This window comes from Anarrhichthys ocellatus, unplaced genomic scaffold (genome assembly GCF_004355925.1).
Source record: "Anarrhichthys ocellatus isolate YVR2014 unplaced genomic scaffold, GSC_Weel_1.0 scaffold35, whole genome shotgun sequence".
NCBI classification, from domain to species: domain Eukaryota; kingdom Metazoa; phylum Chordata; class Actinopteri; order Perciformes; family Anarhichadidae; genus Anarrhichthys; species Anarrhichthys ocellatus.
Genome location: NW_022280065.1, coordinates 4,528,780 through 4,542,073, shown reverse-complemented (window position 1 = coordinate 4,542,073; position 13,294 = coordinate 4,528,780). Strand labels below are relative to the sequence as shown.

Sequence of the window (13,294 nt, the reverse complement as noted above, 5' to 3'; positions counted from 1 at the left end):
TGTGTGTGTGTGTGTGTGTGTGTGTGTGTGTGTGTGTGTGTGTGTGTTGTCCACAGGGACCCCTCAGGAACACCTGTGGCCACTTTTGGCTCATGATCTGGGAGCAGAAGACCAAGGCGATCGTCATGCTCAACAGGGTCATCGAGAAAGACTCGGTAAGTACACGGTAATAAAACGGCATCATACCCAAACATGTCAACCCATGTTTGGGTTGACATTTGTCTGGTTTCGTACACACCCACACACACAGACTGCCGAAATAATGAATAGACCACAGAAAGACTAGTCACGCATCGACCACTTTATCCACACGTGCATACTTTGTTGAAGTTTGCAGCCCGCTCACAGTGTGAAATCATTTGTACATCTTGTTTGATTAAATGGTCGACTGTGAAGGTTCCCTCTCGGGTCAGCAGGATAACAGGAATTCACTGTGTTCATAGTGTGTTCACAGATGTACGTGAGGAACGAGCCCAACCTCTCAACTCCTTTTAAATCCTCTGATCCTGTGATGTGCTGATTAAACATGCACACACACACACACACACACACGAGCGCTAACACTCCCTCAGCAGAGCAGCTGTGATCTCTCTCTTTCTCAGTAAAGCAGCTGGATTGGATCTCGCCGGGTCATGAGATTCTCTCGCTGAGTGTTTTCTTGGAAATGGAAGATAAAAAAAAGTACCTCGTCCACGAATATGATGAACCTCACAAGGATCCTTTTATGTAGGCCGGCTCTCCAATCCTGCAGCGGGACGGTTAGATGATGGACGTATCCTGAACAGCTCTGGCTATTGTCTATTTACTAAGAACATACTGCATGGTGAAGTGTTTGTTGTAGATATAGCTCAAGCATTTATCACAGTATTTGACCGCAGTACTGACAGAAGACTTGCTGCTCCCTGAATAATATTAAGTATTTTACAAAATCAGGAATTGTTTTTGAGTTGAGTCAAACTTCTCATCTTAACTTTATGTGAGCAAGATTTCATTGTTTCCACTCCTGGTTTATAATATCAACAACAATCATCATTTTTTATATATTTCAAGAAATGAAGCTCAAAGTGCTTTACAACAAAAAACTGGTTCAAATACTTATAAAAAGAGGAGGGAAGTAAAAATAATACAAGTTTAAAAAAAGTATATTATGCGTATTTTAGGATTTATTTTCTTGCATTACTACATTTGACATATGTAGTAATGCAGTTATGTTACAGTTTGGCGTAAGAACTGTAATCGCAAAAATATCTAAATAATACATGAAAAAACTGAAAACAAAATATATGCAAAACATAGAATCCTGACTCATTTTATTTTTATATTATTATTATTATTGCAATGTGACAAAACACAAAAAAAATGACCTAAATTAGACCGACAGATGTGCAACAAAACAGATAACGGCTGTAGCACAATAGCTGTGAATGAACTCGGTGTCACAAAGCAGAGGTTGGATTCGGTATAGATGTGTAGTTGTTTATGTTAATAGAAAAGCAACATATTGAAGTTGTGAAAGTGTGTTATTGTGTAAGTGTGACGTGAACTGTTTGTGTGAGTGTAACGTGTGCAGGTTTGTGGGGAAGAGAGAAGACAAAGAGGATGTTTATCCGAAGCATTGTTTGATTTATTATCCAGCTTTTCGTCTCAGTGGAGAGGATCAAACTGTCCTCCTGTCAGTCGTCAGCTGCTTTACCTCAAGACCAGCATCTGCTTTTAATCCGGTGTATTTTGGTCTTTCTCACCACGTTTCTCTTCTTTCTCCTCGTGTGCGACAGGAAAAGTGTGCTCAGTACTGGCCCACAGCTGAGGAGAGGGAGACGGCCTTCAGAGACACCCGTCTGTTGGTCACGCTGCTGTCAGAAGACACCAAGTCTTACTACACCACCAGAGTGTTGGAGCTGCAGAACATTAGCGTAGGTTTTCATTTACTACCGGGGACTTTCCCTTTTAAAGGTGTCGGCGAAGAACTGTTCAAGATTATCACACCAACACGTGTTTTCTGAGGCTTCTGAGAACTGAAATCAGCCTCGTTTAGCGCAAAGTTTTAACCGACAGATTAAACAGAGTTTTATATTTCCACACATCCAAAGTATTTTCAGTGTATGTGAGCTGTAGATTTCACTGTCAAATACACAGTATATGCTTTAACTACAATGTTTCTCTTGTAATGTTATGATTTTCTCTAATCCATCTTTCTTATTAACTTTCAAGGTGGTTTTAAGAAAAGCATGAGAAAACAGGTTTTCAGAACCTGCTTTTCTTGCATGAATTGAAACTGAAACCGTTGGAAGTGTTTACTTAGTTCAGCTCTCAAACACTGGAATAACCTCAGGTCACCTCAAACACAACTAATAAAAATAAAAATAAAAAAGCACTGACAAGCTGCAGATACATGAAAGCTTCGTACCTGCTAATGAGACCTCTGTGTGCTCTCACAGACCGGGGAAAAGAGAGAGATCTTCCACTTTCATTACACCACATGGCCAGATTTCGGTGTCCCAGAGTCCCCAGCATCCTTCCTTAACTTCCTCTTCAAAGTGCGCGAGTCGGGAGCGTTGGGGGTGCACCACGGGCCCGCCGTGGTGCACTGTAGCGCTGGAATCGGACGTTCGGGGACGTTTTCATTGGTCGACACGTGTGTGGTCCTGGTGAGTCCTTTTGTTCGTATCAGTGTTTACATATTCTGACTCGGGAGAAAGATTCGCTTTTTGTTCTTTTCTGCAGTGACTTGATTTGTCATTTGGGTGGGTGTGTGTGTGTGTGGGTGTGGGTGTGTTAGTGCCAACACAGACCAGGGAGCACGTGACCTTTTATTTTAACGTTATCATCCTGGTTAGCTGAGCTAATGTACAATTCATTCCCGTCCAGATGGAGAAGAGGAAAGACCCGTCATCAGTGGACATCAAAAGCATCCTGTTGGACATGAGGAAGTACCGCATGGGTCTGATCCAGACCCCGGACCAGCTGCGCTTCTCCTTCATGGCTGTCCTCGAAGGATCCAAGCACATCACGGGAGACTCCTCCGTACAGGTAGCTGCACCACACACACACACACACACACACACACACACACTCTAATGTATCTAATTCTGTCACTCTGTACACTAAGGACTCGTTCCTCTCCGTGGTGTCTCTTGTTTGGTTGTAAATCCAGAGATATGTATATAAGATAAGGATCAAACACAGACTGTACTAAGTCTGTTTGTGAGTTTATCCAGGCTTCTGATCAATTCACACTCAATTAAGAGGAAAATCTAAATATGTTCTAGTCTAATTGATGCAGTCAGAGAGGTTAGAAGCTGACATGACTGACATTAAGGTTTATTTTACGCCCACGCTGGAAAACCATTGGCCGAGAAATGTGAATGTTTTTTCTAATTTAACTTACCTCCATTATGTGTTTCACCCATTTGTCTCTATAAAGAGCAGTAATTCCCCATCATGTTATGAGTTCCTTACCGTTTACCATTGTTCTTGCCAGTGGGGCTGAAACTCTGAGACTGAAACAGTTTCTTTCTGTTTTTATTTGTCTCTGCCTCTCTTTACCTTTGGCACTCATAGCAGAGTGGTTTATCTTAGCTTATTTACTTTTGTGAAGGATGTCAGAAGTACCGAACTATAGTAGAACACACAAGGACACACATGTGCTAATATGCCTTCCTCTTCTCTCTGTATTCCCTGTTCTTCTCGCTCGTGTAGAACCGGTGGCGGGAGTTGTCCAGAGAAGATCAGGAGCCGGCAGCAGAGTCCCCCCCCTCCACTCAGCCCCCAGCCAGGTGTGCAACAGAGCGACACAACGGCAGCCAGCGGGGAGGTCAGCTGGAGGAGGGAGGCGACTACAGACAGGACAGCAAAGTACCAGCACAGTCTCCTTGCAAGGAGCAGGAGCAGGAAGGCGGCACGACACAGTCAGTACACCAAGTCTGTAACCGGCCGATAGATGCTCTGAATAGCTGAGAGCTGTTTACCTATTGTTTCTCTCCCTTTTTTTTTACACAGCAAACGACGCAGAGAAGACAGCATTTCCAAATCGGGCACAGCCAAGACACCCCAAAGCAAGCCCAGGGCGAACGACTCGGAGAAGAAGAGGAAAAGGTGATTATATCTTTCGGACGGAACCACTTAATTTTTCACACACACAGCATCAAGTTGTTGTTGCCTTCCACGGTGATTCATCAAACACCGCCACAAAAGCCACTTTTGTATTCATTTACATCCTGTAATTTGTATTACTAAACACTGACCGACCATATCTAATCCACCGCAAGTGTTAAGAAAGAGAGCTACTGTTGGTTCCATAACGGGAGACGTAGAAAATCGGCAGTGTGACATGATTTAGCATGCTTCCTAGTTTCCTAGTTCCCTTTAGGCCGAAAAGAAACGCAGCAGTTTCTACTCAACAGCTCCTGTAATGTAAAAGAAATGAGTCACTTTTCAGCTTCATTTCTTTTGAGGAAATCCAGGTAGGCTTCCCCAGTGCATGACTCATCCTCCTGTTGGCACCAGTTAGACTTCATACAGAGTTCAGCCCCCCCTTCCAACATTTTCAGTAATTTAGTGTGAAGCCACCTGTGTAGCTAGCTGACATCGACTTCACCTTCTCATCAAGGCAGGACGCGTTTGCCCCGACGAAGCACTTTATTTCTGATGACTGTGCACCCGGCAGAAAATGGCTCACCAAGTCATTTCCCAGCAGCCCTCCTTTTGTTGTGTGACATGTCGGTTGTTGTTCCAGTCATTTCGGCCCAAACTGCACCATTTTCTGACGAGGTCTCATCAACTCTTCTTCTCGGACAGTTTGGGCTGCATTTGCTGCACATGACAAGAGCTGGCCTGTCCAGCGGGGGGCCGCAGCGTATCTTTACCCTCCCCCCTCCCCCCCCTCTGTGACAGCAACAACCTCGAAGAGCTCATTTACAGGACGAGGTTTACCCGCAGCTTTTAAAACGAACGCCCCAAGTCTTGTACAAGGAGGTGTGAGTGCACTGCTGGAGTCTGCTGTGTTTTTGTTTCTGTTGAGGTTTTTGCTCTTTTCTTTCATGATTTGCTTGGTTCCTGCGGTTTGGAGTTCATTTTGGCTGCATTCTAGCATGGTGTGTGTGTGTGTGTGTGTGCGTGTGTGTGCGTGTGTGTGTGTGTGTGTGCATTTGTGGTTAAAGTGTTGAAGCTCTGAAATGTCAGGTTGGGTTGGAATAATGCAAGGCGCTAAGTTATGCTGTGCACCAAAGATTCAAATTTTTCGTGGCCTCTTTTTATGCGTCTGTTCAGTCCTGTGAACCACTAAAGTTTTCTCTTCACTAAACGATTGCTTTGCACATGAAAGTGCTGCTAGTTTGTGATGACAAGTGTGTTTTTTTTAGGACAGAGAATGTAGAATCGTTGAATCAAAAGAAGTAATTAAGTAATACAGCAAGGAAGAGTAACTTCTGGTGAGTTTGTTGCATGTTCCTGTGTTGTTTCACGAGGTTGTTAACGTTTCTTCGGTCACCGTAGCATGTCCGTTCAACTAATTGGTTTGTTGGTGTTAAACTGCATCAGTTGAGTTCCGGCCTTGTTGAAGTTTGAATGGAAGTTTGGAGGTTTCGAGATTCATCAGGAGAGTTATGGTGAGATCTAGGAGGACCTTTTGTTGATTAAATAGGCTGGAGGACTGTCGATTCTGTAGTCTTTTGCTGTTTTGTGTTGTCCAAAACTCCCAAAAATAATCCTTTAATTACCGCGTAAAAAACAAAACAGGAATGTTTGGTGTCTTTTGCTTTGAAAATGACTGCGAGAACAATTTGATTATTGAAAATAGTAGTCGATTAATTAACCGTCAATCAACCTATGGTGTCACTGCTATAGATATTTATCCTGTAAAAATGGTTCTGTTGACAAGTTACCTTTAATTTATGCTGACCAATCAGCGTCCTGTGAGGAGCTACTGGCAGCTAGGGGCGTGGCTTAGGTGTGTCAAAATAACTATGGCGGCATCCGTTTTACAATAACTGTGTTTAAGTATTTCTTCATTAAAAGAAGAGCAGAGAACCGTACTGAAGGCTTTTCTCGATGGAAAAGATGTTTTGGCTTTTCTTCCGACTGGCTTCGGCAAGAGTTTGATTGACAGATGGTTCATCCAATCACCTGCCAAGTATTCTTTCGAGAGTGCCCGCCCTTTTCTAAACACTTTCCAATGATGGCTTCTGTGTAACTAACCAGGTTACAGCTTAAAACGTCTTTTTTGTCCGACCAACAAAGATATTCAATATACAGGATCCAATTGAGAAAAATAGAAAATGAACCAGAGAATATTTGGCATTTTTTTGGCATTAATCAACTTATTGACTCATTGTTTCAGCGCTACTCTCATCTTCAAACCCCTCCTACATCACACTGGGATGAGTCTTAGTTCCACTCCCACATGTAACCACGTGTTCTAACGCTCTGAAATAACTAAATGGACGTGTAAATGTTGCAGCTGAGAGCATCTGAACACCGTGTGATGCGTTGCTCACTAAACATTATTGCTGCTTTCAGCTGCATCTATACTCAATCTACTGTTGGTGTGATCAAAGTGATCCGAGGCATCGTGCCACAGCTGAGCAAAACTACCTTTTTAGATTTTCTTCTGTGGTTGAGTTTGATCTCGTAAACTTGACCAAGCTGACCTGATTGTGTGGCACGACTTTCCTTTGATCACTTTTGAGCTTCACCGACACTCTGGTAGAATATCGTGTCTCGAGTTCAACCTCTTTTAAATACTTTGTGTCTTGTGACAGCGCGAAAACCAGCGACTGCTAACTATCACCGCCTGCGGCCATGCAGCTACAGCTCTGGCAGCGAAGCCAACAACCGGCAGGGATCTCCAGCTCTCTCACAACCTCTGTGTCCTTCTTCCTCGACTCCTAACCACTCTTCCTCACCTCCACCTCAACAGCCAGCTCTCGTCACTATCGCTTTTATTTTATTTTATTTTTTAATGTCCCAGCCCTGAAACATTATTCAGCCACCGCTCATCTCCCTCTTCCCGTTAGCCGCTCGTCACTCCTCAGTCCCTTCACCTCACAGCCTTCCCTCGTCTCCTCATCCTCTCTAAACTGTTTACAGCCGACACTTTGACATTCTTCGAAGACAGCACATTTGAAAAGACAAAACACACCAGCGCTTTCTCCCCCCAATTACACCTCAAACGCAGCCTGCGCTGCTTCTGGAGTCAGAAAAATGTTGTTTTTTGCTTTAATGTTATTTGCAGCTTTTACATTCTATTATGGGTCTTTTGCATTTATGAAAATCGGACCGATACTAGGGGCTAAAGCATCGACGATTTGTAATGCTGTTCATATGTGTATTTTTCTTTTTTTTTTCCAGAGGCAAAAATAAATGTTCTATTTTTTTATAAGAGATTACTTGAAGTTTTTCAGCAGTGATGGGGGGGGGGGGTTGGGTAAATGAAAAGCACTGCCTCCTCCCACGTGAGAAATTCAGTGGCATGTAATGTTTCCATGATGTACATAGTGTTGTTTTTAAAAAGGTGTGTAAAAAGACATATTTTTGCTTGTAAAAACAAAAAGACGAACGACAATGTTACAGATTTGAATACAGTAGAAACCTGATTTGATGACTTGTTCTCCTTTTGAACTGAAACTGTCTTAATTTTCCCTTTTCTCTTAGAGTGTAATTTCCAAATAAAACTGGTATTATCTAGTTTACATAACAACCTGTCTTTGCTCTTTTTCTGGTTACTGGTCGCCACAAACCTGTTAGTACATCTGTCATAAGCAGCACTTTTATTACACACAAAGGATGTAACTTTATGCAATAATTTGATATTTTGACAAGATTGGGCCTCAACGCTGGTTATTTACAGTTATCCGAGTTAAGGAGCGTTAGCGGAATCTGACGTGTCTCACGTGTACGAGAAGTTAAAATAATACCCAAAATTTCTATGAGGCCTATTGATACTAATATGTCTATTAGTTTATCATACAGACTGGAAACAAAATCCATACAGGGATGTAGAAGTTGAGGTCTAGAAATGACTGCTTTCTTAGCTAAGACAGTTCAGGACACATCTATAAAACTTATTTTGACAAAATGTTTTTATTTTAAGGATTTACCAAACGAGATGCGTGTACATTCTGAGCTGTAGATGAAGGTAGATTTTGTTACCCTGGAACAGAGCCAGGCTAGCTGTTTTCACATTTCCAGTCTTTATGCTAAGCTAAGCTGACAGTCGTCTGGTTATAACGCTAATGTTAGCATAGCAATTCAAACGGCATGAATTATGAGGCGCGTTAACTTTGACTTTTCCATTTGTAACAGAAAAGTGATGTTAAATTTAGATTAATTAGTAAATGTTATATTTCTGATTTGACGGTGGGATTTTGTTGGAGTGGCAATGATATCTTTTAATTATGGCACAAATATTAAAGTGGTATCAATCTTTATTTAACGTGAATTTCACTAAATTGCACACTATCTAAAAAAATGCTCTTAGGGTTGACAGAGTGTAAAGATCCCCAAAACTATTTTTAAGAAACTATTTTTTCCTGCGCGATTAATATCACATTCAGGGCCAGCAGTACTTTTCTAAATATAGACTTTTTCAGAGTCAAACATTCATCTTATGGTTACCTCTTTTAAAAACGCTGTCTGGACATTCTTCCCCCACAAGCAGTCCTTCACACAATCCACTCAAAACAATGATACAGACAGAGAGGAAAACCACAGCTTTTACAAATTATGAATCAGTAGTGTGTGTTTTTTTTCCACCGTGTAACTTGTTGTAACATGTTGGCAGGAAAAGAATCAAATTACAGAGGCGGTACTACCAGGAAGACGCTGTGGCACCCGGCCAACCACTTTCGGTTAAGCGGGCTGAGGCCGAGGTTCAGTGATAAATCCACACTGGATTCTTGTCACAATCTTTTATTGGAAAAAAATAATAAATCTGTCAAACGCTGCAATACTTGGATATAGTATGAAATTCCTGCACTTGACAATGTTTGTACACACAATAGATCATTACCAGAATAAAGAAGACTGGGATAAATGTTGGAGAGCAGGAGGGTTTTAGGTCCAAACCAGGTGAACTCAGTGTGTGTTTTTATCTATCTATCTCTCTATATCTCTCTCTCTCTCTCTCATATTCCTAAAAGCTAATTATGAGCTAGAACAACCAGAACTAAATATGTAGGTATCAGAACAGTGCTGGAGGAATGCCATTGCCAAAAAGAAGACTCCAGGAAGTTGGGATCTTCCATTTGTTGGGCTTTTGGCTCTGAATTGAGAATGAGGCAAAACAATAATTAGGAAGTTATAATCTTAGCAGTAGTTAATCTGAGTCTTAGTACACCGACTATGGATGAACATACACTCCAAAAACTCTGAACTATCCCATTAAATTCACAAAATATAGTATATTAACAGTTCTGAATCAAACTAATAATTTCCACTATGATTAAATACTTTTCAGTCTCTGCAAGTGTATTTTCTTACCGCACTGAAAAGTATCGGAGTCAAATGTCTGTTATCTGACTAAGTGTGACTTACAGGATTGTCCAGCAGATGAAGCCAGTCGTTGAGGTGGTTGAGGAGCGTGAAGGCGTCTGGGATGTTGTCGCCTTCTGAACAGAAGAGCAGCAGCACAGCCAGCGGGAGGTCCTCTGCACAGCTGAAAACACAATGTCCAGAAAACAATTTATCATAGTCGAGAAAGTGTGTTTTGATATTTTCATACTAAAAAGATATTCCGCAGGTTTTCCAGCCACATTTAAGTAGAAACACACAATACTATGTAACATGACATAAAAGGCCATTTTACTTTTTAAAGTGTAATTATTTAAATTATGGTGATGCTTTAGAAGCATTAGCTTTTGGGATTCAGCATGTTTTTTCAGTGCAGTATGAGCAACTTCTCATAATTTAAAAAGGAAGGGTTGGTAGTGCTCTTCAAAAAACATTTCGATATTTTTATTGTCATTACATCCTGACAGCAATCAATGAATCAATCGTCTTTCGGTTGGATCATTTAAAAAAATCCAGCGTACTCTTGCTAGTTCCTCAAGATTACCGACCCTAGCCTGAAGAGAAAGAATGAAGACGTGGTTAAGTCATCACATGGTTACACATCACAAGCTTCTTTCTACACACAGCTGGTTATTATGACTGCATCTAATAAGTATTGAATGCTACATGCATAACCAGCTCAACGTGTTGCTGTAATTGGTGAATTATACAGAACCATGACTCATGTCTCGTAGACAGAGAGCAGTTACAACCACATCGTTACTTCTTAAACTTAAGCACATAAATTAAAAAAAATCGCTACCTGTCCACGTAGAGTCCTTTGGTTATGCCTCCTCCGGGGACGTAGAGGCGCGGGTCTGTGTCGGCGTCCGTCAGTCCTGGGAGGGCCGCCACCCGCTCCATCTCCCTCCAGCCGAGCTCCTCCAGCGCAACCGCACTCACCTTCAGCAGGGCCGGAGTGACCAGGTACCTCAAAGGAGTGCTGACATCGACACGTATTCGTTAGTAGAGATTGTAAACGAGCTCAGGCAAAGACATGCGGTGATGGTGTGCGAGTGCGTGGTTAGGTACCCCTTCAGCTGTTGGTCGTCCCTCTGGTAGGCGTGGCTGCTGGACAGAACCACAGTCCTGGAGAACCCGCTGGCTTTGATCCAAGACACGAGCAGCTGACGGAACTTTTTGGATTTTGTCTGCAATTACAAACAAAAAGGTTAGAGCTACAAATACAATAATGCCAAACGTCATTCTAGGTCCACGGAACCACAAACTACATCAGCGTGGAAGATACAAGTTGTAGTTAATGATCTCTTCAAACATCTCAAGTAAAAAAAAACTGGACCATAACAATAAATGAAGCATCAACTCATGCTGCGGTTTTACCTGAATAATTGGCGCCCTGATTTGAAGAACTGCCATCTTCAGTTCTGCTGCTGTGTAAACTGATGAAGAGAAAAGGTTGACAGATTTAATGAGCCTTCTCAGTTTATTCAAAGTGTGCCGACACCAACTGAGACCATGTTTTTGGTCCATTCGGTAAAGAATGGATTTATTAATGGAATGTATTTGTGATATTAGTCCTCGAAAACCAAGGACTTGGAGAACAGCTTCACTACTGCGAGTATAAACTCACAATAATAAACAAAGTTAAAGATAAGTTTGACTGATGGCATTGTTATGGTTTTAAATTCTCCATCTACTTCACAGGTGCTCATTTCGACGGTACCTTCTGCAGGTGTGTGCAGCTGCTCAGCGTCGTCTTTACAGATGGTGTACGGGTTGTTTCCAGTCATGGGGATGAGACAGTCTGTGTGTATGTAGCCCACTCTGCTCATGTTGAGAGTGGACACAATGAGGTCCACAGCCAGCTGGCCCACGTTACCAACAGCCACAGCTGGCTGGGGGGCAATAAACAACAATAAAGAGCAGTTAGCAGCTATTTTGATAACGTATTATTTTTTTAAAGTCTTTTTTTCCAGCTGCTCATGTGAGGATTTGCTGCTTTTCCTCATCTTAAATGGCAGTTAACTAAATTCTTTATATGTTTGGGCATTTGTTGCTGTTTAATGACTTTATACAAACCAAACAATTCCTCTAATAACTGAGAAAATAATCAGCAAATTCATTCATAATGTAAATAACTAATCTCAGCACTATTTAAAAATAAATAAAGGGTAATACATAAATGTAAATACATGAGTGTTAATAATATGACATGTAATAGTATAAGTTGCCATTTACCTGTCATTGAGTACCTTCACTTTTAAAATGCAGGACTTTTATTTGTAATTGAATATTTTAACAGTGTGGTATTGGTACTTTTTCTGAAGTACAGGACTTGAAGACTTCCTGCACCAATGCAAACATGTGATACTGGGTTATATATCTAAATAAAAAGCTAGTTTGGTAATGTTTAAAGAAAGATATTTGTTGTAAAAGTCTGTTGAAATTCTCTTTCCATTCCGACAGCAATAAATCTCATGTGTTGACCAAAAAAAAGGAAGAAAATAATCTAGTATCTGCCTGTCTGCGCGCACTCCGCCCAACACTCATTGCGCTTGCCGTAGTTGGTCCTCTGCAGCAGTTAGTTTTGACAGCCATGTTAGCCGTTTACCTTCATTATGATACGTTATCGTTCATCATAATAACTTTGTTAGAGTGGCTTTGGAAGGAGGCTTAAAGAGACGGGGTTCTATGGGTGCCGATTTGGCGACTTTCTGGCAAGATTTAGCGACTTTTTGGAGCTAGTGGTGCCAACTACTCTCATTGGAAAAGCGGCTGCAACACTGAACTCTTGCTAATCTGTCAATTTAACCAACCGTAGCTTTAAACAATGCAAGTCTTAAGAAACTAGCACCGTTAGTAATAACACAGATAATACAAGGCAGCAATGTCTAACGTGACGAACACACGTCTGTCTCTTGTGAAAGTGAAAGCACAGACTGATGAGTCACTCACCAGGACGAGGGTGAAGTCTTTGAAGGAGGGCGGTGGGTTTTGTGAAGAGATAAACATGACGCTGTTTAGCAGAAACAAACGGGTACCGAGCAAGAGACTTAAGTGTAATTATATCTATCTAAACGTATTTTCGCCCGGCTTCTGTTTTCATGCCTGTGGGGTCCTTCTGGTCTCGCACTCTTTGTCGATTGTTGATGATTAAGCGGCTGTGGTATCTGCTGTGAATGCCTGAATGGACTCTTCTATGAATTTATTTCTGAGAAAATATTTTGTAACGGTCTGTACCGGATGTCACAATCGGTGCTTAACGGTCTCTATCTCTGCTTTAGTGTCTATGTATACTTAAAATAGAGTTTTAGGAGTTTCTATTATAATCAGGCATATTAAGAGTCAAACTGCAGCTCCGCAAAGATTTCCTGTGCAGTAAAGATGTGGAACCCATCCCTTTGAATCTTAAACACAATACAAGTTACAATACTACTAACTACTACTATTAAAATAATATTATAAAAATAATAGAATAAAAATAATAATAATAATAATACATTTTATTTATATAGCGCTTTTCATAAAACTCAAAGACACCTTACATTAAAATCATCATATATAAAAGCAATACACTAAAAACATAAAATACATAATAGTGGTCACACATTAAAAGCAGTTTTGAACAGGTGGGTTTTGATTTGAGATTTGAATGTGCAAAGGTCAGTGCAGTCTCGGATGTGTTTGGGGAGAGAGTTCCAGAGGGAGGGGGTCAGATATTGAGAAGGCTCTGTCACCCCATGTCCGGTGCTTGGTCCTGAGTGGAAGAGACAGGAGGTTGGCATCA

The 13,294-nt window shown here is 41.4% G+C and overlaps 2 protein-coding genes across 2 annotated transcripts in view; one reads left to right on the top strand and one right to left on the bottom strand.

Annotated features, from left to right (window-relative positions):
* The window catches only part of ptpn2b (protein tyrosine phosphatase non-receptor type 2b), an 11,186-nt gene extending 3,495 nt beyond the window's left edge, over nucleotides 1–7,691 (top strand). Inside the window, exons 4-10 of the mRNA XM_031866501.1 lie at nucleotides 57–155; nucleotides 1,776–1,913; nucleotides 2,439–2,648; nucleotides 2,869–3,030; nucleotides 3,700–3,908; nucleotides 4,000–4,095; nucleotides 6,759–7,691. Coding sequence (XP_031722361.1) covers nucleotides 57–155; nucleotides 1,776–1,913; nucleotides 2,439–2,648; nucleotides 2,869–3,030; nucleotides 3,700–3,908; nucleotides 4,000–4,095; nucleotides 6,759–6,780 — 936 coding nt within the window. The 3' untranslated portion in view covers nucleotides 6,781–7,691. The remainder of the gene's footprint in view (nucleotides 1–56; nucleotides 156–1,775; nucleotides 1,914–2,438; nucleotides 2,649–2,868; nucleotides 3,031–3,699; nucleotides 3,909–3,999; nucleotides 4,096–6,758) is intronic.
* On the bottom strand, nucleotides 2,398–12,660 carry psmg2 (proteasome (prosome, macropain) assembly chaperone 2). Its single transcript, XM_031866503.1, has 7 exons — nucleotides 12,463–12,660; nucleotides 11,231–11,402; nucleotides 10,888–10,946; nucleotides 10,579–10,697; nucleotides 10,310–10,489; nucleotides 9,532–9,652; nucleotides 2,398–9,259 (listed from the first exon to the last, which is right to left on the bottom strand). The coding sequence occupies exons 1-7, from the start codon at nucleotides 12,517–12,519 to the stop codon at nucleotides 9,179–9,181; spliced, it is 789 nt and encodes a 262-aa protein (XP_031722363.1). The 5' UTR covers nucleotides 12,520–12,660; the 3' UTR covers nucleotides 2,398–9,178.
* Nucleotides 12,661–13,294: the final 634 nt, after the last annotated feature.